The sequence below is a fragment of the Phasianus colchicus genome, chromosome 27, assembly GCF_987193195.1.
Source record: "Phasianus colchicus chromosome 27, bPhaCol1.hap1.1, whole genome shotgun sequence".
In the NCBI taxonomy this organism is placed as follows: domain Eukaryota; kingdom Metazoa; phylum Chordata; class Aves; order Galliformes; family Phasianidae; genus Phasianus; species Phasianus colchicus.
In genome coordinates, this window is record NC_143462.1 from 5,230,658 (window position 1) to 5,255,201 (window position 24,544).

General features: G+C 40.4%; 1 protein-coding gene across 6 annotated transcripts in view; it reads right to left on the bottom strand.

Annotated features, from left to right (window-relative positions):
• Positions 1-2,365: 2,365 nt before the first annotated feature.
• The window catches only part of SLC23A2 (solute carrier family 23 member 2), a 52,709-nt gene continuing 30,530 nt past the window's right edge, over positions 2,366-24,544 (bottom strand). For all 6 annotated transcript variants that reach the window (XM_031608056.2, XM_031608058.2, XM_031608057.2 and 3 more), the window contains 11 exons: positions 20,724-20,812; positions 19,633-19,703; positions 18,293-18,474; positions 15,342-15,462; positions 14,502-14,658; positions 13,021-13,168; positions 12,039-12,144; positions 9,308-9,437; positions 9,032-9,169; positions 8,229-8,324; positions 2,366-7,629 (listed from right to left, as the gene is read on the bottom strand). In XM_031608056.2, the coding sequence (XP_031463916.1) occupies positions 7,397-7,629; positions 8,229-8,324; positions 9,032-9,169; positions 9,308-9,437; positions 12,039-12,144; positions 13,021-13,168; positions 14,502-14,658; positions 15,342-15,462; positions 18,293-18,474; positions 19,633-19,703; positions 20,724-20,812 (1,471 nt within the window). In that variant the 3' untranslated portion in view covers positions 2,366-7,396. The remainder of the gene's footprint in view (positions 7,630-8,228; positions 8,325-9,031; positions 9,170-9,307; positions 9,438-12,038; positions 12,145-13,020; positions 13,169-14,501; positions 14,659-15,341; positions 15,463-18,292; positions 18,475-19,632; positions 19,704-20,723; positions 20,813-24,544) is intronic.

Sequence of the window (24,544 nt, forward strand, 5' to 3'; positions counted from 1 at the left end):
GGGTTTCCAGTACCAGATAATAGGATGGCAATCCCAGAGGATGCCCCATCCCAGATACTAGGACTGCATTCCCAAAACATGCCCTACCCCAAAAAGAAGGACTACAATTCCAAAGGATGCCCCAACCCAAGTACTAGGACTGGGTTTCCCATCCCAAGCACCATGGCTGAATTCCCAAAACATGCCCTACCCCAGATACCAAGACTGCAATCCCAGAAGATGCCTCATCCCAGGCAACCAGGCTGGAAAGACTCTCACAATCAGCTCCAACTTTGTGCAGAACACCCTGGGGATGCTTTGTGGCCTTCACTAGGTAGGCTGAAGTAGTTACTCCTGCCTTGAAATGCCCCAAGCCCCATCATATTCTGTGATATTCAGAACCAGATCCATGCACGCTCCACGCTCTGCCATTCTGCCTTTGGGATGGTGTTACAGGGCCAGCAAACAGCCATGAGGGAGGGCTGGGGGTGCACAGAGGCACTCGGTATTCTGTCAGAGCAGCAGAGCCTTTGTCTGCTCCTGACCTTTCCCACTGCTTTGTGTCTTCCCTGGCTTTTTTTTTTTTTTTTTTTAAGGAATTTAAATAGAAACAGCCCACACCAGGGGAAAAAAAATAAATAAAAAGGCAGAAACAAAGGAATCATCTAAACAGCTGCTTTAGCAAAACAAGCAGCTCTTCACAACTGCAGATTGTAATCAGTGTGTGTGTGTGTGTGTGTGTGTGTGTGTGTGTGTGTGTGTGTAAAATATGAGGAGTTCAGGAGGAGCCATCTGGTGTGGGGAAACACTGACATGGCAAAAGGAGCGGGGAAGGGGGGCAGCGAGGGGGGATTATTGGTATTCCAGCAGCATCTTTGGGGCTGGCGGAGCTGAGAGGCCCTTTGTGGCCACATCGCAGAGCAGAGCAGAGCTGCCCATGCTGCACAAAGCCCTGAAATAGGGGTTTATCCTTAAAGTAAGCAGAGCAAAAAATAAATAGGAGAAAATTAAAAGAAGAGACACACCCCACAGCAGTGAGAGTAAACAGAATGGGAACCAAACCCACTTGGGAAAAACAGTAAGACCCCAAATTCTGCCCTGCTGCGGTCCTACAGGAAATGGATGCTCTGAAGCTGAAGTTTCCCCTGAGCTGCTTTTCTGTGCTAAACACTGTGCAGCAAGTGTGATATGAGCTTTCTACATCTTTGGATTGGGGGGATTTGTTTCTGCTCCATACGGAGACTGGATGCGAGTTATTCAAACCCAAGTGGAAGGCACCCAAACTCTCCCGAATTCCCCTATTTCCTCCCAGACTCAGCACACATCCAAACTCACTTTTGCACCCTGGCTGCTCTCCAGCATTCCAGCTTGAAGACTCCCGAGCTAATTGTCCTTAAATACCAAACAATATGATGCACTTGGGCTCACATCAGCCCAGGAGCATCTGCTCAGCAGCTTCCAGGAACCAGATGGGAAGGGATGTCCTCGTTTAAAGTCTTCTGCTCACGGCTAACAGGGATTTCTTAGCTATATGGTCACCGTCCTCATTTCAGGATGGGCCCAATGTCTCATTCTGAAAATCCTTCTGAGAATCTGCCCAGCACAAAGCCACTCATTCTGGGATGCTGAATCTGTATTCAGGCAATGCACAAGTAGGAAACTCAGTGATTTCCAGAGCTCTGACCTAGTCGGACAAAGGATTAATTGGGATTAAGATCAGAGTGGTTTTCATTGCTGCTCGTAGACACAAACCCACCCAGCTCCCACTGCTGATTGGGATGGCTTTTTGCCATTCCTCTTCCCATCTGTTGCTCGCTGGCTGTGCAGCTTCAGGCTGTGGGCTAAGCCTAAATGAAGGGAGGTATTTGGGTGCCTTAATTAAAATCAACTCAAAATCAACAGGAGCTCAGACACCCCAAGAGCTGGCAGAAGACTGAAGGTGCTGTGTGTGCCCACACGTACCATTCCAGCCAACAGTAGCACTCAGTTGGGGTCTGAGTCCACAGAGCACCCAGTTTAGGCAAGCACCCAACTCTAAGGCTTATTTTCAATCAGGAGATCAGTAATTATCAGCTTTGCTGCATGGGCACTGCCTAGAAAGGCATCAGTGCTGACCACATAAGTGGGTCAACTCTGTAGGAGTTTCACTGCTCCTTGGCTGCCCAAATGGTTCTGTTAAGACACAAATACTGCAAATGGTGTCACTTCCAACAGACCAAGATCTGGGCTGATCTGCAATCAAACGTCATCTTCATGATAAGAGCTCTGCATCAGGAGAGCACCTGTTGTGCTGCTGGAATAGCACCTGCTATGATGAGATAGAGGTTTTGGCATCACCTGGATTCCCCATTCATTCTCCTTTTGGGAGGTGTCAGAAGCAAGTAGAACAGCACAGCACCCAGTTGCATCTATGCCCGTGTTTATTTATACTGAACAGCTTTAAAAATACAGAATAAAATAGCTTTATCTACTATTATTCACAACATCTGGTCCAAATATTACATTTTTAAATATTTGTTTAATGAAGCGATGTTAGAAAAAAATACGAAATTAAAAAAAAACTCCATAAAAGAATTACACATCTCAGAACAACAAAAAAAGGGGGGAAAGGAGGGAAAAAAGGAAGAAAAACTCTCTTGCTTAACAAAGAAGTTTTACAGCCAAAGTCAGTCACAAAAAATCATGAGAAAGAAAGAAATATTTATCCCCACTGCCTAAGAACAGTCAATAGTTTGTTACGCCCAAGGTTGTCATAAAGAGACAAAGTACAATAATTTGGACTGGCAGCAAGATGGGTGACCTGGGAAGATGTAATAAATGCCAGATAATACACAAGGCAATTCTAAATATCTCTCTCATATCAATATGTATGGATGACAATGCACAGTCACAGTCGAATTAGAACTAGACAGGAATAGTTGGGATGTTTCTAAACACAGATCCCCAGTGCAGCCCAGCACTCAGCTGGATGGACTCATGGGCAGAAGCTGAACACTGGCAAACTTGTGGCCTCCTCCAATACTGTAATGACCTGCTGTAGCTAAGAAACATGAGAGCATTGAGTGTCTGTCATCCCATGCCCCAGAAAGGCCGTTGGCCTTGGCAAGGAATGGTACAAAACATGCCCCAAGTGGGACAGTTTGGGGAAAAAAGAAAACGTGACCCGCTTACTCAGGCAGATTCTGGTTTAAGAAGGCCACAAAGAAACACTGTGGGTTGTGCTGGTCTGTCACATGCATTTTCTACACTGATACACAAGCCGTGTTAAGCACAGGTTGTATTAGCTGGTGTAACATCCAATGGCTAACTGAAACCATTGGAAGCTGGCCGTTATAAACCATGCGTGCCTGCAGTGCTGTTTATACCACAAATGAACACCTTCCATCACGGACACACCACCGACTGTGGTATAAACAGCACTGAGGATTTCAGTTTGCAAGAGCCAATTCTGCACCGGGAGTACTGAGATCTCAGTAGGGAGATGAACAACAAAGAAACCCTTTAGTTTTTGGTAGGAACATAAAGATGGGTAAATAAAGTATACACAACTACTATAGATTCGTCAATGAAGAAATTCTACCATCACATGACATTGTCATGACAATCATACCACTCCCTCCCAGGAAAACTGCAGTCATTATCCTGAGTGGAAATGTTATTCTTAATATATGGAAATAAAATACTGCAATATTCATGTACAAACCAAGTTGTCATATTTCAAGTCAGTATTAAAAGGCATAAAGCAAATTCTGGGTATAAAGGTTGAACTTTCTGAGCGAGGTAACTGATCATGTCCCTCCGCCAACACATTCCAATATGACAACATTAATCAGTCATAGCTGAGCTCGCTATGAAACCTAAATCTCTATAGGTATAATTTGCACATACTTGCTTTAGAAAAACGTGTTTCAACATATTAGCAACAATCCTTAATTTAACCTTAAAAAAAAAATACAAGATCAATTACAAAAGTCCAAAGTTATGTCCTTTTGCACACATTTTAAACCATCTCTGATATGACAAAATGATATTTCTACCATGAATATTTGCCCTTCCACCTCAACGTTTGGTCAGAACGTCTCACTGCCTCTTCACTCATCCACCAGGTGTTGTCTGCTGTAGGTAGCTTTGCTCAGCGCTGCGGTTTGAAGGGCAGGCAATCACAGACATGGGACAAACACAATACTGCATGTACAATCACATGTGTGAGCCATACCCAGCGCCTCATACACCGAAGCCCAGATGGAAGCAGCTGACACAAAAGATTTAAGTGCTTTTCAAACCAGCAGCAACTGCTGCACCGCAGCTCAACCCGCGCTCCTCCAGGTAAGGGCATTTCACACCAGCCACACTAAGACTCAAATGTAGAAAAGTGGACGTGGGAGGAATATTTAGGGTCCACGACTGCCTGCCACTTGCACAAAATGGGGGCAATTTCAGTGCTTCCCTCACAAAGGAAAGTAAGCATTGCATTGCACTGCATCTTCTTTGAGTGGCAGCCCTGGGACTGCTCCAGGTGCATCAGAAAGAGAAAGGGGAGCTTCTCTTTCCAAGGCAAGTTGCCTGTCAGCTCTGTTCTTTGCTTGCCTCAAAGCTCTACCGAGATGCATGCTTCAATATAAAGATCCAGGGTGCAGCAGCTGCATCAGAACCTTCCCTGCACATCCAGAGAAACACCACCAACACCACCATAACCTTTTGCTATACATTACACATGCTTCAGCAGATCTCCATTGCAAAACTGAGGCTCATCTCTCATCATTCTTATTTGTAGTAAGATTGACAGTGTCATTACACACAATACAAATCTGGTTACAAAAATGACTGCTAACTACGACTATTTATCTAAGTGTTACCGAGTTAAGTGGCTAGAAAAGCAAAGCATGCCAGCTAAATGCTACTGCACTTCTCAGCCAGTCCATAAAATCAGTATGGTAGAACCAAAAGCTGAGAAAGAATTAAACCCAAGTTAGATAGAGTCATCTGGTTTCACCTCTTTGGATAAGCCTGGCCCATGCCACTGGAGAGGGGTGGTGTTCTGCCCCAGGAAGAAGGAAAAAATCCTTGGATTCACTGCCTTAATTTAACCCACGTGTCACAAATCATCTTGGTAGTTCTTTCTGACATGCTCAAGTGAAGACAGTGCAGAACACAAAAAGCTTCACTCCATCCAAAGCTGAGAGAAGATCACTATTTCTCATCGCCTTGTCTCTTCAATGTGTAAGCATTCATATCTGGGGGGAAAGTTGAGCAAAGCCTCAGGACACAGCAACCACTGCTGTGCTCAGCTCCCAGGAGCATCACTAAGTGATGCACTTCAGCATTTAAGAGGTGGCAGTGCACTGAATACCAAACCTTTGCCTCTTTCAACATTTTTATGACAATCAACTTTGGCATTTTACGTGACAATGACCACCACACACAACTGGATTTTCCTTTGTTTCCTTGCCCATTTATTTTAACTCCTCCACCTCTCTCACACATCTTTGGTTGCACGTGAAGTTGGGAAATTTGGAAGTTCTGTGCCACTAATTACAAGTCTCCACATTCAAATCTATTTGTAAGTGGATGCGAAAATCTAACATCTCGCTACCTGTAGAGGAGAATTTCAAATGACAAAAATGACTTAGTTGTAAAGCCAAACCAACCTTGTCTATGACACAATAACTCTTCTGACTAGCCTTCAAGATAGACCGACTGACACAAAGACTGCAAACTACTGAAAGTTCCCTGAAGCAGGAACACATGCTTTGTTATGGAAAAAAAACCAGTATTATTTTATGTTTCTGGAAACAGCCATGACATGCTGAAAAAGGATGTCAATGGAACCATTCCAATCCTACACTACTCAGTACTGATCCATAAAGCTCCTTCCTTGCCCTCCCCACCCCAACCCATCCATGCTTCAATAACCAATAACAAACTCACGTGGAAGTAGACTCAGAAAGCAGAGTTCCTGCGCTCCTGTCCAGTAGTCAAACCTTGATAAATATATTAGTGAATTACAGGATCTACTGTTACGTCTCTCCAGGAACACAAAACGCAAGCACCGTAGAGCATACTGGCCTTGAAATTACATTACACTACATTTCCCTGATGATCTCCACAGCTTAAAAATGCTTTTGGGGCCACACCGAAGTCTAAAACTAACTTGCAATAGTAAGAACATTAAACATGAATGAAACTTTTAATTATGAATGCATGATGAGCATGAACACTCACATAACATCAGAGCTGAGACTATTCCAGGAAAAAAAAAATCTGAATGGTGCCCTGGTTGGACCCAATACCCGTTAAACCATTCAGTGGATGAGGACATCAAATGTAGTGTCTCTGCCATTCAAGATCACCTCTGTAGAAGTAGTGAGCTTTTACAGTAATCCCACAAAGAGGGAAAAAAAAGAGAAGCAATGCAACAGAAGCCAATCATAGGCAGCACTGGATCTCAACATCCAAACAAGAAATTTTGCACAGATGCACACCAGTGAATGCTGGTTGCATTCTGTTCACATGCATACAGGTGTGAATCCCTCTGAACCACTTTTTTAGCCTTCTTGTTTAGGAAACATCTAGCTGCATACATTCATTTCACTGTCAGAACTGCTATCAGGTTCCACCTGGAAGTTAAGGCTCCCATCTCTATAAAAGTCAAGCTACATACATCCCTTTAAAGAAAACCTACTGCTGGACAGTAGTAGGTGGTTAAAAAGCCAAGCAGAAAATGGAAAAGTTTAAAAATGCAAACTGATACAACATGAGTGATTCTTTCTAAAGCAAGAAGCCAATAGAAGTCGTTCAGAGTTTTCACAGGCAGAGTTCTTATGGAAACTTCTGTCTTAAGGCTGGACATCTGACTGAACCATCAAGCCATCTGAAAAATACTCTTAGGATTTGCCAGTTTAAACTAAGTCTGGTTTCCAGGGAAACTATGGAATGTGCAAATCAGTGGTCAGAAACAAAATAGACGTGATTAGGATAATTAGAATTATTATTTTTTCCTTTTCACAGGATTCAGATTTTCTGGCATAACTAACACTGCCAGCAATGAGCGAGCCAAAAATGCCAGCATAAATGACTTAAATAAAATCACTATAAAAAGTAACATTCTCAATAGCACCTACATACTTCAGGAACCTAAGTCCCCTCTAAAATAAGCAGACTTGGGTACGCAGGTATCTATAGCTTTGGACAAAAGGAAGAAAAGAAATCCAACAGAGACACTATATCTGGCTACCACCACCCACAACAGGAAAGCTTTTTTTCTCTCTCTCTTTTTTTTTTTTTTTTAAATCTGTCTCAGCTCTGGTTCCAGAATTTAAATGCAGATATACAAAACATATATTTTAATGCTTCTTAATCAGCAAGAAACTGCAAATACATCTTCTACTACAACTACATAATATAGTTTCAACTAAGGCTATACTGTAGCTTCTGAGTCTTCATCTGAACTCCTGCAGTTACTGCTTTTTCTGAAGCCTTTCCATGTGTAACCCATGAAGGTAGGGCTGATGGGCAGGAAGCTGAAACACCTGTATTTTTTGATGAAGTTCATGCCAAAAGGCAGATCATATGTTTCCATGCCTTCCAGTGACTTGCTTCCTTTACCAACCCCTTTCTTCCATTTCCGTATTCCCCTTTCTTCAGGGCTTCCTAGAAGTAGAGAAATAAAATAAATAGGTACACATACACACACGTACCAGGAGGAAGAGCAGAAAGAAAACAAGCCTCAAGACTCAGGCACCTTTTCAGTAAAGCACTGGGAGAATCTTCTACGAAGAGGAAATAAAAATACTGGAAAACACAATTAGATATCTGGAAGTTGAGGCAAATTTTTGCTCTCAAAATGGAATATTTTGAATCCCAAAATATTTTTGCTGTGTCTTCTGGAGCAGGCTCTGGACTGGGCTCTGACCCAGCTGTGGATGTCCCTGCTCATTGCAGGGGAGTTGGACTAGATGACCTTTAAAGGTCCCTTCCAACTCTAAGGATTCTATAATACACGTCTTTTGGCCTGTTTTTTTTCTTTGCTATTTTATGTTTTTAAAGAAAATGGAAATCTTAACTTGAAAAGGGATCAAAGCATTATCAAAGAATCTGAGGCATACAGGAATGAAGTACCCTGCTCCAGAAAAATCAACAAAAGCAGCAGCATTTACCTCCTCATCTCCTGTCTCCCTCCCTGAAATGCTGTGCTATCACCATTCAGAGAAGCAGTCCCTACTGCAGGTAAAACAACAGTTCACACTGACCTGGAATGGTATTATCCAAAATAAACGCAACACAGCCACCAACAAACATGGCTGTAGTAAGAAGAACATTCAATACTTGATCGATGCCTGCTATTCCTAGAACAGAAAAGAAAAATAATTTATTGTTTGCTTGAACTTTAATCACACATAAGCACATTCTATTGATTTACAAGGGAAAACTGCTACCGAGTTCAGTGAGGAATTTGCTCAATCTTCCACTGAAGAGCACTGTATTAATATTGTAATCTCTTTGCTTGAATGACCTACTTTTCTATGCAAACTAAAAAAGGTTAGCTATGCTCTTAAATCTAGTTCTGAACTGACAGCTGTAAGAAAACCTTTTATTTTCAAAATCATTTTCAGTACCCCTCTACAGAGCCTTCCTTTCATGACATTCACTATCAAAAGCAACAGTCTGAAATTGAGCGCATTAAAATTCAGATTCCACTCACATCCAGAGTGATAAGAAAAGCTGAAAAATGAAAACAAACTCCTAGTTTTCAAGTCCAACTCAGTACTTCCACCTGTTCTTTCAATACTTTTCATAACTCAGGTTCACCTTTGCAGCCCCTCCTTCAGTCCAGCTGGCAATGGTGTCCTAGCATTGTTCTGCAGTCCCCAGAAAAGCAGGACAACTTGAGATGTACCCCACCAAAACACTCAACTCCAATCTCAACATCCAAATTAATTTTCCGCTGAACACATTTGTCTTCTCACCAATAGCTTTTACTGCCTCCATAATAAGTTGGATTTCTTCTTATTTACTTAGTAGGGACTTCATGTATAAAAACAGGAACACATACCTGTCACCAGTGGATTCTGTTTGAGATAGCTCGGAAGGACAAGTCCAAAGAAAATGGAAAATCCAAGTACAAACAGGTTGCGAGAAGAATTTAGATCTATGAACTGGAGGTTAGACAGACCCACAGCTGTAATCATCCCTAAATAAAAACAGCACAAGTCTCACTCTTTAGGCTTTTTTCCCTTAAAATAATAAGAAGATAGCAACACAAATGCAGCCCTGGAGTAAAAAGATGCTGCCATAGAATACATGAAGAGGAGCAAGAAACATACGTTACCAAAGAGAGTGCAGAAGAGGGCACCAAGCACGGGGTCAGGCAGGGATGCAAACAGAGCACTGAATTTGCCAACCATCCCAAGCAAAAGCATGAAAGCTGCTCCATACTGAATAACCCTGCGGCTTCCAACCTGCAGGAGAACAAAAAGGAAAGGCAAAAAGTCTACACTTTATCCATCTTCATCCTTTGCGTTTTATTATTTATTTTCACATTCAAACTTCCACATAATTTTTGCAGAGCATCTGCAGAACCTTTACAAACACCTCAGACTCAGCTGTAACATGACTGCAGTCCATTTCTAACATAACTAAGTTTGCTTTAATTAGCTTTAACAAAACCATCTGTATGTGCTGCAGTCACTGCAACCACGTGGCATGGTCCCATCCACAATACAGAAAATAAGTAGACCATAACTAAGAGAGATTATAAACAAATCAGCAGCAACACAAGCAAAAAGAACTCATGTATTGCCACCCTTTTACATAGTAATACATATATTAATCATCTTTCATGCAATTCACTTGAAGGAGATACAACCTTTCTGGACAGATTATTAAGAGATTTTATAACATCCCTCTGAGATCAAAACTGAATGCACTTCAGATGCAAATCATGGCTGTGCTAATGCTAAAACCAAGTGTCTGCACTTCCTTCCCTTTTCTATTTTAAGCATCCAGACATCAGGGCAGTTGCTCTCTGGCACCATGTTGTAATTGCAATTGATTAATCTGAACGTTCAACATTTTAATAGTGTTACACAGCATAAGAGGTCCACAAGGAACAAAAAATAAAAACAAAAACATTATACTCATACAGCAGTTTCTAGCATGAGTTAATGAGTTAAATCTATACAAGTTAGCCTGCAACTTTCCCAATTTATGTGTAAATAATACATTCTTCTCCTTATGAGCACCAACACTCTGGTCTAAAACTACCTTGCTGTACGAAATAACCAGATGCCAAATAAATTAAACTTCACATGCGATTTGAAAGTAACTGAAAGCATCTTGGTCAGCATCTAGCTTAAACTATGTATTTACTTTAGGCACTTGTATACATGCTAAGAGATTGTTTTGGAAAGTATGAGTAAGGATATGGTACCTTAAAGATGTAACCACATCACTGACATTACAGCATAAGGTAGTTATAATTTTGGCCTAACAATTGAGTTTTAATCAGTCACCCTCTCATCTTTTACAACTCAAAGGCTTTGCTGTCTTTCCATCCAGTTGAAGCCTCAAATTTAAAATTCTAAATACAACCAATACTAATTTCAAGGCAGGTATATGCCTTTTCAAGAGTTGCAGTGGCATAATGGGATCACTATAATTATTAAGAGACTTTGCTCATGAGCACTGAAGATTGCCTTTTACAACTAACAGCAGAATATCTAAGTTGTACAGATTGATTCTAATATAGATTGAAGTTGCAAAGCTATTTAGATTTTTTTTGGGACAAACACTCAGACAGCAAAACAGGGCAAAACACTGGAGCACAGCCATCCAAGCTGTGCCACTCTAGATAAGGCACATTCAACTCTTCCATTATACTCTCTGAACAAACCTAATTGTACTTAACTCTGTTCTCTGTTTCAAAAGAAAATGAATGCTCATTCCTGCACCCTTAATAAAAAATATTTGTTAATTCATGGAACTACGAAGTGAGCAACAGAAAGGACAGAACAAAATAAACCTTTCTCTAAGGATTTTTCTAGCAAATTTCTTCTAGGAAATTTCCACCAACTGAAAGGAGGACTTAAACAGACAGCAGATGGTGCTATTAGTATTTATATTCCATTGCAAAAGCAAACAGAGCCATCCTTTGTGTAGAAGAAAAAATATGGCCGATGATAAATCCATCATCTATATTGGATTAAGTTGGGGAAGAGTTATTTCAAGAGGAGCACATACATTCCGTACCTTGCTTGCATGAAGTAGATTTATAGGTCCCAAGCCAAACACACAACAGGATGTACGTAGTTACAACGTAAACTGCTCTTACTGATTTTGCTGATATTTCTTAACAAGGTTAAATTAACAGTGTCAAGCAAATCCATCTGCAGCCCAAGGTCCCCCAGTTCAGCAAAGCACTCAACCACCCATCCAGTTCAGTACGTAAAAAAAGGAATTCCTCAACTGCTTACATATTTTGCTGAGTGACACTCCCCCCAAAATGTAATCCCTTAATCATGCTCAGTAATTTATAAACATATCACAATAAAGACATTTTAACTTTGAAGTTACCTTGACTGCAGTTCCTGCTCTAGCTCTGTCAATGTAACATCCTAGTACAGATATAGACAAGACCCAAGGATTGCAACTTATATTTCATTGTGTCAAAATGAGACACTGAGAACAGTTCTGTAGCAATGTTTTCACAGCTAAGAGATCCAAAGGAATATCAATTTCTATGCAGTTTACAGTGTCTATGCCTCAACTCAAGAACACTACAATCCTGGAATACTTTGCTGGTTTACTAAAGGCTAGTTTATTTAGCATCATTTGCATTATGAACGTTTTTAAACTCCTCTTTACTTAGAATGAAAATAAGATTTTTGGCATCCTTTTCTAGAATGGATTTCTATTAGACAATGTCTGACGCTTAAGTTTAGAATACTGTATAAAGTTTAGTCTGCACAAAGTGTAGCTACAAAATATGAAAATAGCATAAGCCAACCACAAGAAGACAAAATAATACTCAAGTCACAGGCTGATTAAGGTAAAGAACATACCTTTGTGATGCCCAGGACACCAATGTTAGGGCTGGAAGAAGTGGATCCATTCCCTGTCCCAAATACTCCATCCAAAACACAGGAGAGACCCTCAATAAAAATTCCTCTGTAATTCAAAAACAGTAAATTGTCAAACCTGTATTAGTACAGACTCATTCAGATGGTACTTGTCGACTGCAGTCCTGTTTAAGGCATCTGTCCCACATGAATTACTGTAATTGACATTTCAACTTCCAATACAGCTGGAAAATCAACTTCTGTTCTGACTTTCTGTGCCTAAGATAATCACGTTCCTAAAACGAGGAAATTAAACTTATAGAATCATAGAATTGTTTTGGTTGGAAGGGACCTTCAAAGGTCATTTAGTCCAACTTCCCAGCATTGAAAGGGGACATCCACAGCTGATTACAGCTCAGAGCTCTGTCCAGCCTGACCCCGAATGTCTCCAAGGATGGGACATCCATCGCCTCTCTGGGCAACCCATGCCAGTGTCTCACTATCATATTATAGTAAAAAACTATTTCCTTATATCCAATCTAAATCTCACCTCTTTTAGTTTGAAGCCATTTCCCCTTTTCCTATCACAACAGACTCTGCTAAAGAGTCTCCTTTCCTATAGGCCCCCTTTAAATACTGCAATGCTGCTCGCTCTCAGGTCTCCCCAGAGCCTCCTCTGCTCTGGGCTGAGCAGTTCCAACTCTCTCAACCTGTCCTCCTAGGAGAGGTGATCAAGAGTTCCCTCTCCAGTGAAACTGCATTATTTCTTAATTTCTATACATCCCAGTAGGAACGGGACTAAGTTTCCAATGGTACATTTGAATCAGAGTTGGACTTAGCTCTTCCATCTTTCATTTCACATCCTTGGCCCTTGCGTCTAACACACAACAGCAGAGCACAATCCTGTCTTGCCCCAGGGAAAAAAAACATGACATAAGAAAATAGAATTGATACTCATTTTTCCCTTTTTCTTTTTTTGACATACCTGTTTATCGCATGAATAGGAGGAGGAGGAGCACAAGACAACCTGGCACAGGCATAGTAATCTCCTATTGATTCAATAATGCTAGCGACAACTGCACTAAGCATTCCTATAACTCCAGCAGCTGAAATTGTTGGCAGTCCCCACTGAACTGTGAAGAAAACAAAACTGAAATCTCTCATGCCACATAAAACAATTTAGATATCAAAACTTACAGCAACTTATTATTCTCTAATGGAATCAATGAACTTCCCTTCACAGTCACACAGCCTGGCAAGTTCAATTAGATTAAAGGAGCAAAGGAATAATCATCTAACCAACTGCTTTGATCATATCTGGGGGCTTTCCTCCTGCTCGGAAGGAATCTGAATTACTTATAGGGGAAAAAAAAACAATTCAGATCAGTGAGGCAAACGCCTCTTTATTATCGTTCCTCTGAAAACTAAGTCTTTGGTTATAAGTTTAGTCTATCAAACAAAGACAATGTCCAACAGCCAGCTATGATCACTGCACAAACAACTTCCAATTCTAAATTTTTGTACGAGGGAAAGTAAGATTAATTTAAGCCTGCAGAAAAGCTTGGCAGGTTTTCCACAGCCACTGCCTTGATGCTTTTATCTCATTGAAATAAAGAGTCTCTCACAACAAAAGGAACTTTTAAGTTACACAAACATGAAAGAAGGCAGTTTCACAAATAAGTAAGGTCTAATGAGGGTGGAAAAATTTTCTGCCTCTTCTTTCTCCAAAACCTTCTGTCATACATCTTGCAAGTAATGCTTTAGATGAGTTTTTTCCTAAGAACTAACCAGAAACAAAGCATATGAAAAACCACAGTAAAGACACTTCATTATGATGTACGGGCATTCATAACAATTTATATTACTCTATTCTGGAAGAGTATTATTCTGTTATGATTATGTTAATTTCTGAGCAGCACAAGCACAAAGCAGTGTGCAGCTATATCTCAAGTCCTAAGAAAAAGCCTATAACAGCTTCAGACTTAAAGGTAGCTGGCAAAAGAATAAAATCAACCACGACACCACATAAAGCATTTTGCACTGTCTTTTACGCACTCTTCTGCACTTTCATAAGCATTGAATGGCATCATCCAGCCCAATTCTGGAAGTCAGATTATTTGCACAGCTGTCTAATAGCTTATTCAAAAACAGTTGCCTTGAGGGGCAGGGAAGTGTATTAAGTTGGAAAAACTCCAGGCACTAGTGATTCCGTTAACAATGAGAACGAGTAACTCCTGTAGAGAGCTACTGAAGTCACAATAACCCATCCTTACTATTGTAACATCAACTGCAGCTGGCCACAGTACTGACAAGTACAGATAAATCAACCATTCACCTAAAGCCCTATGTTAAATATACAGTCACATCCATGTTATTAGGAGTCAAGAGTTACTCAGATAAAATCTAGCAAAACTGATAATGGCAGGCTATCAAAAGAAAACGACCCTTACAACCAAACATACTTACAAGGATAAGGAACCTTGAACCATGGAGCTACTAAGAGCACTCCTCGTCGGGCATCTGTGCGAGCATAGAAGCCATACTTGGAACTGTCGGGGGGGAACACATCTGTCACAGTAAAGATGAAGCAAAGCAACCACGACACCAAAATAGCTAAAATTATCTGCAAAAGAAGATAAAAAAGCTGTTTAAAAATCACCTATCATCATCAATATACATCAACAGCAAACAGTTTCTGCACAGAGTATCTACTGCACATGCATCTGAGTGCGATCTTAAGTGACATTTCACATCTGAAGAAGCAGTAAATCCTGCAATAGATCTGCTGAGTATCTTTTACCTCTAGTGAAGGTGCTGTTACAGAAGCTTTAGATTACGTCTACTATCTTGCTAACATATGGAAAAGTCTCCAAATGGGCACTTATATGAGCTAGTGAATTAGTCTCATGAATTAGTCTCAATGTTAAGAGAAATAAAGGAAGCCTTTCACATGGGGAAACAGTGTTGCTTTCATAAAGCTAGAAGATAATGATCTTGTCATCCCTTTTTTCAGGGCTCCGTTTATGCTTTCACTACATGCATAAACATATGTCCTTCTCTACCTCTTCCCTCCATCACCTTCACTGCTCCATCAGAGATGGATGCCAGAACGGGATCTGGCAAGACTACAGTGAGACCATCTCCTATGGCAAATCAGCCGTTGAGTTAAGTTTCCCATAACCACCTTCAAGCTTTTATCTCACCTTTGCCATCTACCACTAAGAAAAATCAAAATCAAGCAAAAAAGCCCCCAAACATTACATTAGGGCCACTTCTGCCTGCAAAAGAATAAATTCAGCTACTTACAGGGAACATCTTAAAAAGCTGCAGTCTATATGCTGTCCATCCTTTTTTTGATTTGTAAATAGGTAAGGGAAATTTGACGTTTCTGGCATACTGAGAAAACAGCAATACGAGGAAAATAGTCCTGAGAAGGAACAACAAGAAAAGGAGAAGGATGGGACAAGAGAGATATGTCATTAGCACCGGTCTTTTAAAAATCCTTCTCCTGATAGTCTTTCAGGCTGCTCAGACTTCTATTTGAAGTGTACATTTTAAATTAGAGCGAGACAAAACACAATGAGAGAATTTGTTTTAAATAAACAATTATTTGGCATAATCCCATATGACATCATTTGCATTCAATTCTTAAGAACCCCAATGTTTGCTGCATATGTTACTAGAGTATGATTCTACGATGTGATTCTAGCTGTAGCACCAACAGAATAGAGCCCAAAAACCAAGATTCCAGTCAACTGCAGGTCAGCAGTATCCTAGTTCATTAAAGTTTTTAGATGCCTCAAGTGTTATACATTTCCCTGTTGTCAAAATTGCTAAGCTCCTCCGTATGTTAAAAATAATTTAAGTCTACAGCTAAAATAAGTACCCACTGCAATGTAAAATAAAAAGGAAGGAGGAGTTGATTCCGAAATAACCAAAAAGCACTCTGCTGTAAAAAGGCTACAGAAAGAGTCAAGCTGTCTGAAGAAGCAAAGCTTTCCTGCAATTTGAGCTTATGTTTTCATCAGATTTATTAAGGGGAAAAAAAGAAGACGGAATTTAAGCATCCCTCCCTTTCCTATCCAGGATCAGTTTCAGCTTGCATGAAACAGAACAGAGCTTCATTTTCTCCCTAAATCTCCAGGAACAAAGAGCTCTGCACCACAAGGGCATCATTTACAGCCTTTCTCCATGACTGAAGTCAAATGATAAAGACACCTTTTCCCTTGCGTTCAGGAAATGCTTTGGCATTCCTCCAGAAGTCCATTACAGAAAGATGATGGACCCCACTCCCTAACAGTATGTCAGCCCTGAGGATAGACAGTTACCAGGATTTCTTTTGTTTTTGTTTTTTTTTTAAAAAAGGCTGCATTATTTAAGACAGTGAGGATACATGCACTGCATGGCATGAGGCTAAGCAGGACACAGAGACAAGACTTGAAAACTGAACTTTTCTTCACAAGCAGAGACAAATTGAGGAATACTTTCCCCTTTTAGAGATGGGCTGTATTTTATCACAAAATTATTTCAGACTGTAACCTACAGAACAAGGGGAACAAAATCATTCTGGAGACTGAAAATCCTGTCACATCACATCTGCAGCTAATGAAGGCAAACAGCTCTTACACAAATATTATTCCTTTGTGCTAGATAGTAATGCAGTCATTTTATTCCATCAGAACAGGCAAGACCATTTTCAGTGCCATATCTTGTAGAAATCAAGTTACTTTTGAGTGGCATGGAGTTATTTCCAGCTCTCTAGCACACATTTTGAATGACTGAAGCCAGAAATACTTATTGACTGTGCAGTATTTAAACCTTTCCTAAATGGATCTATTTTTTCCATCTGCAAAATGTCAACTGTCGTTATAGGTTCCCATGTCCAACTCAAAGGTCTATGTGATTGATACAACATCAGTCCCAACTAGCACAGAATTTGTTTTGCAGGAAAATAAATGCTCCTTTGGGTCAGCTGCTTAGCATAAGAGAATTACAAAAATATCCATAATGCTAACATTGGAGATAATGAATTAAACAGCCCTTTTAATCATAACCTGCACGTACAGAATACTTTACTTGGTCAAAGTACTGTGCTAACAGTTGTGTCGGATCACAGTCTGATCACATCAAGTCATTCCTTCCACTTCCAGAGCCAGGTTCAAAGCTGGTCACTATAGATTGGATATTTCAACTGCTTCAGCCAATTTCATGCTCCTTAGAGTGTGGTTTCCATCCCAATTTGGCTGCTTATCAACAGCATCTCACAGGAAACTTTTGTCTTCGCTTCATCTCATTTTTCCCAGCTATTCCCTTTTGTACTTCTAATCACATTTTGTTTGTTTACCTGGCATCTATACCTCTAGAAATATGCACAGCATGGCCTGAAAGTTGCTCTCCAAGTATTTCTGCCTGCTAAACAGCAGTCAGCCTACTTACACTTCAGTAACTGAAAGAATTCTTATAATTTAGAAAAGAATAATACAAGACACACTGAAGCTACCTCAGCTGTCCTCCAATACTGTCACATTCTTGTTTAATTTTATCTCTGAAATAGGTAAGTTTCAAATTCACTGTGAGATTGAAATAGCACTCACTGAAGCAACTTCAGAGTTTCCACAGAATGAAAATTAAGATAGAAAAGTAGAGGTAGGATGTAATAGCAAGAAGAAGAAGAAGAAAAAAAAAAGCAGCTGTGTAGAAAAAGAAATCATATTCATCCCAAAAGTCCAATCTGTTTCCTCAGCAACTGGCATTCATGGAAATACGTATTCCGGCATCATATAAATTTTCTGGGGGTACGCAGAAATAAAATAGCAAAAATCAGAAATAGACAACTACTATCAAAGCCATTTGCTTGCTTTTGCCAAATAAGAAATGTGCAAAAGCATCAGTAAAAAAGAAATACAAGTTGCCCACTAGTTCCCACTGATGTTCTGCAGAATTGCTTTTAAGTTTGCACTGAATTAATGGACCTGTGACTCCCAGACAAACTATCGTTTCATAACATTCTGTTTTCTACACCTCACCGTCAGCCTCTTCTCCTTCCTCATCTCCCTGAGTTGCTGTGGTTTTTGCTCCCTAATTGCTTGCTGATCCCACCCAGACTCCTGCATGTTCTGCTTCTCCAAGCTGGGAGCACTGCCATGCTACTTCTGGCAGCCAAGCAGCTCAGGTTTCTCACTGGCACTCCAAAACACCTGTGATGACTTACCAGCTGGGACTCACTGGTCTACATCAGGAACACCCTGAGTACTTACAACATAGCAATGCCCCAGTGTTTGCCTGCTCTTTCTCCAGCTGCTTGGAAACCAGAGAGGCCGATGAGAGCAACAGTTGGTGTGATGGTCAGAGGTCCAATGTATCGCAGCAGGGCACCAGGAAGGCCAAGCAAACCAATCACCACTTCTATCAGTGAGGACATGATAATAGCACCTTGGATCTGAACACACAAGAATGGGAAGGAGACAGTTTAGTCGCATCTTAAAAGCAAAGCCAAAACATTTCTTTTTCTGCTCTGGATTACAAACTGCAGTTCAAAGAATTCAGTGACAAAGAAGAACTCAGCATTATTTTTTTTTTGTCATAAAACAGCTCATTAGGTTTAAGTGACTTATTGCTTAAGCATAACACTTATGGTTTTTCTCCACAAAACTATTACACAACAGACCAGTGGGCCAGTCTGGTAGTTGTGTGGATAGCACATCACACTGTCAGACAGGAGACCTGGGTTCCAGGCTAACCTTTAAGCTCTCAGATCGAGCCGGCAAGGGTTGGTGGCGCCACGGAGGTGATGCTCCTAGCTCCTAGGGGCAGTGTATGCTGCATTGTTCACAAGTGCTCCTTAGAAGCTGGTATAGAGCAGCGTTGTGGTCTCAGGAGACTGTCAGCCCTCTTGGCTGCAGGGCTCTTGGCAGGATGTAGCTATGGTTTGAACATGGGGAAGAGAGAGGGGTTGTTTTTAATTAAGAAAAAGTGTGCAGCCCAAAGCAACGGGATGGGAGATAAATTCCATGACACACGCCTTGATTTGGACTACGCTATCTACCACTGTAGTGGGATGCCTGGGCACAACCCTCACTGTGGAGCCCAGTAAATGATGAGGTTCAGACTGCAATGCTGCAAGTGGAGAAGGAGTTTGATATACTTCAGCAAATCTTTTGGGAGAATCCAGGTCTTATCAGAAGTCTCCAACTTCAAACACCTGGGGATGAACACATTTGCTAACTGTATTTTACCTTCCACAGGACAGCCTACTGACCAGAGTGAGCAGGCAAGTGGTCTGCGAGCAGCTGATGGTTTGCTGAGCTGCTACTGGTGAGTGCAAACTGCAAGTGTTACAAGAACAGTATTCATCTCACTTGTGCATTTTACTGCATATCTTTTGGAATGTGACAACTAACTCATCATATTTGCTGTTCAGCGATGAACAAGTTGAAAAAAAATTAAGACTTCCATAGAATGAGTATAGGGATATATTCAAATGAAATTGTAGTGAAAGAAGAAATCAGCAACATAACAATGAAAATACACAGATGGTTAAATGAGAAACTTAACTGAAATCGGACAGATTAACTGCAAAAGGCTACTCCTACATTACCTCTCTTATTCTGGGATACCAGATGTGCTCAGTGTGAAGCAGTTCTGTTGTTCCATTTGTAACTGTTATATCTTACCAAAAGAAGAAAAGACAAAACACATATTTATTCCTCAGTTTGTTTGCCATCATTTAATAAAAAAATTTCCCTTAGACACAGCTTAACAAAAGATCTTTGATTTACATTAAAAAAAATTCTGCAAAGCTATAAATCTTGTAATAACGTGTAAACATTTCCCAAGAGCTAACCCACTAATTTTACCCAGTGTACTGAAGCAGAAAAAAAAATTACCATTTTCAGAAATGAAGGTTTTTTAAAGACTCTTCCCACTCAAATAAGCAAATGAATGGAGAATTACTCAATTGCTGGGAATCAAGGAAGCACCCCAATGTTTGCTGTTAGCCAATTTAGGTCACTCACTGAACAGTGAACTGACCCCATGGTAACAGCCCTATCTGACAATATCTGAAGGTTAAAGGGTTTAAGAGTAAGATGCAGCAAAGGTTCTTTCTGAAAAGCTCAAGTAGTGGAAAAATTGCTTTGGCAATCAAATGTTATCTACTGGACAGTATTTTCTCTCAACCAGGTATGTATCAGGATTGTGGCACTGTGGCACATTTTGTCATCTAGAAGTATCTGACACAGGTATGAGAACCGGTATGAAATACACCACAGTATGCCTTTACATTTTAAGCACTGAAGCCCATGTGCTCTTTCCCAGTAGCTTAATCTTCTCAATATCAAAGGATTTATATGTGTGACCAAAGCAGAAATTATAACTGGATGTTAACCCTAGCAAACAGAAGTTTTCTTCTAACAAGGCCTTAATGGCTCTCTTAAATTTTGCATCTTCCATTTAATTCACATATAAAACAAGTAGATTAGACATGGACATAAAGGAATGAAAGCCAGAAATCTACAGGGGCACTTTTAGAAATCTTCTAAAGCAAGGTTTTAACCTTGTAAAAGGAGTTCATTTTCTATATCCCCTGCTCATTACTTGCAGTTTCCATATCAAAAGATTCAGCAGTTGCTCTATATGACATCTGGGTCATTTGCCACTTAAATGAGAACAAGCATAAATGACAATTACCTGTATTATTACATTTCCACTTCTCCAGGGAGAGTATTGCTCTAGCAGGTGCTAAGAATGCAAAAGCACTCGCCTGGAACAAGGGTAACCTGGTGGAAAGTGAAAGAAGAGATGCTAATGCTACTCCATGTCATGGTATTGTGTCAAGGTATCAATTGCAGTTAGGTGCTTATTCATCCTCAAAACCATCCTGTATCAGATGGCTGCCACAAATGTGAAATATGAGAATTTCTTATTAAAAAGAACATAGAAATGCTAAGACACCACCAAAAGAAAGTCCTAACAAAAGATGCTACGTATGTGAAGTTAACAAGATGCCTGTAACAGATAATTACTGGATGCTGACTGCAGGTACCAGACGTTGCTTTAAGTTTTTGACTCAGTATCACAACAAGGATGAGGATGCATGCTGTGATGTAAGCACCAGTCAGGGTGCTGCACACTCAGCTTTCACAGTCTCACCACATTAAAGAGCCTTCTGATAGAGGTAAGCAGTCTGCGTACTCAGTACCTTCCCACTGCATGACTTGAAATGGAGTCATTTACAGATTCATCTTTAAGTATATGTGTAAACAACAATTAGGCTGCTAAGTGCTGATTAGATGTACCAGGTGGCTATAACAATAAATACAAATGTTGCAAGAATTTCAAGATGACATTCTTAGCAGTGGTGTTTACACTTCCCAAAAGGTTTAATATCTGAAGAGCATCTACCAGCACCAACTACGTATTTATTGAATGTACGGTAGCATGCATAGCATTACAAATATTCAGATGTTACTTAACTACAAAGAAGATGCACTTTGACCTATTCTATAAATACCAATGGATTGTAACTCTTCAATAGCAGATCTCAAACATACCACGTGAAACAGTTGCACATGCAGCACTAGGAACTGAACTGCATTTATGGCTGTTTTACAGCCACAGTCAAGTGCCTTGATGTCAGTACAAGTATTAGTAAAGGAAAGAGAACTGACTGTAGCAGATTCAGATTATGATCAAAAAAGTACAAGGAGAAGAAAAAAAAGAAATTTGCTTAAGAGAGGAAAGTTCAAAACTGAAACATATTACTAACAGCAGCTGTAGAAGTTCACAAGCAGGAAGTCAGAACATATGACCTATTTATTATAGAAAGGAGTTTGAGCCATGAGCAATCTAACAAGTCGACCCATCTGCTGAAAACTTCGAGAGTCAAGTCTGAAAGTCACTCATTATGAAATACATGAGCCACTTGAGGACAACTGACCTGCACACAATTCCCTTTTACCTTTCTCTGGCAAAAATAAAAGCTTTGGGGAAGAAGCAGAAGCAGCTATGAGTGAATGATTCACCTCATTTTTCAAGGTTCATTGGGCAAACTGAGCAAGCTGGTGCCCATGGCATAACATGTAATACCTCTTAACAAGCTGTTACTCCTCTGTCCCACCTACACAGTACTCTGTCCCTGCATAATGATTTTGTAAACGCACTTTGCAAGAACATTCTCCAGTGATGAAGTCAGTCACACTGAGACAAGTCTGGGTTGTGAGTTTTCTATGACATAAAACACCCTCTGGAAGCCTTGCACAACCTTCACTGGTGGCACACTTACAGGACACAAATTGCTATGGGCATTCAGACTGAGAATTATCCTTTCAAAGATAATAAAACCACACAATAATAAAATAATTAAGGTTGCAACATACCTTCAAGATCATCACGTCCAATCGTCAATTCTACCTAATGAGTCCCACCACCAAACCACATTTCTTAATGCCACGTCTCAAATACCCGCAGGAATGGCAACCCCACCACTTCCCCAGGCAGCCTGCTCCACAAAGAGTGGTTAGGCATTGAAGAAATTCTTCCTGATATCCAGTGTAGCCCTCCTCTGGCACAAGCTGAGACCACTTCCTTGCGTGCTACCACTTGTCTAATTTCTCAAGTGACAACATCCATCCCTCTACACGTCCTTTTCCAGATAGCTGTAGAGAGCCTGCTCCCATCCTCTTGATATTCACGCCCTTTAGATATTTGTGAACGTTGATAAGATTCCCTCTCAGTCTCCTCCAAGCTAAAAAGTCCCAGGTCTCTCAATCTTTCCTCATAACAGAGGTGCTTCAGGCCCTTAATCACCTTTGGAGCCCTCTGCTGGATTCTTTCCAGTAGTTCCTTGTCTTTCTCAAACACAGGAGCCCAGAACCGGGCTTTGCTGAATGCCGTACAAATGGACACAGCCCACTGATCTGGCAATTGGGAACCTCCTGCAGAACCTTCCCATCCTCTCAGCAGATCAACAGTCCCACCCAACTTGGTATGGTCCACAAACTTAGTGGGTACACCTGATGATCCCTTCATCAGATTACTGATAAAAATATTAATTAAACTGAGCACCAGAAACAAATCATGGGGAACACACTGGTGACCAACCACCAACTGCATTAACTCCATTCATCATCATGACTCTGAGCCTGGCCAGCAAGCCCATTCTTCACCCAGATATTCACATTGCACAGATTCTTCCATCATCTTTAGCCAGTCTATTCTTAACTTCAGCTGTTTTGTCAAAACTGGGACCATCTGGTGCTTTTAAAAAACACGCTGGTATTTTTACTCTACCCAAATCCTCTTTGTAGACCTAGACTATTCACCTGGATAAAATTACATATTGCATTATATGGTCTTAGCAAGTCCTGCTAAGCTATCTGCTCAATCATCATGAAAGATGGTTAATCCAAAAACATTTACCAGAAGGGTCAGTGAGCTCAAAATGCTGTGCTTTTGTCTAAGCAGAAAATAACATCATTTCTATCTCTATCATTTTTTTAAAACATTACCCAAAATCAGCCAGGCACAACTAGTATCTTTCTGAAGAGACAGTTGTAGTTTGGAACGTGTTTTATGAAATAGCCTTACCATTGCTAATTCAGGCATTCATTACTAGCTAAGTACCACCAGCCTGCTATTGGAATATCATGGTTATACTGTTGAGTTGCTCAATTTTGGCAGCAGCAACTTGTGAAGATGGAGCTATTTATGAAGCTGAAGTCATTTGGAAGCTTCTTCATCATATCAACATTTCACACAGGTGCAGGAACGCTTAGACAACATAGTGATGGGCACTGCAATAAGCCTAAACTGTTTAGATATTAAAGCTGTATGTGATTATTTCAGTCATATTGACTGCTCTGAATCCTTGCAAAATCTTTCGGCTTATTAGGAAATCCAATAAATAGCTTGAATTCCTAAAAACTATTATGGGTACCAGACTGCCCACAACTCTCCCTCATAATGGAGCCAAATGAACCTTCAAACCACAGAATTTGTCCTTCTGAAACCATGCTGGCTTTATTTGCTGAAATACTTTACAACTGACATGCTTGCCAATAAATACTTGAAAATCTCATTTAGTGAATATTGCTGCTTTATCTCAGCCCCACCCTTATATAAAACCAGAATCACATGTTAAATCATTACAAAACATTTAGCCACTGGAATTTTCTTCTCAAATAGAAGACCCAACACAATTACCTCTTCAGTTTATACATACATCTTTCACAGGGCAAGTGAAAAGTGCACTGAAAAGGAAAACCACAGAGGGCAAACACTGGATTATATGGGAGAAACAGAACATTTCGAACTGATGGGACCATACCTATTTTTGAAAGAGCCACAAACCTTTCTATAGCAAGTAATAAAGACATGAAGCCCAAGATTAGTTAGAGAAAAAAAGAAAGACGACAAGCTTGAGATCTGTGAAGACATACCAGTCTCTGGAAATATAGAAAGTAAGGTTCTTCTGATAAATTCAAGGCAGAAGAAGAAACCCATTAGGTACA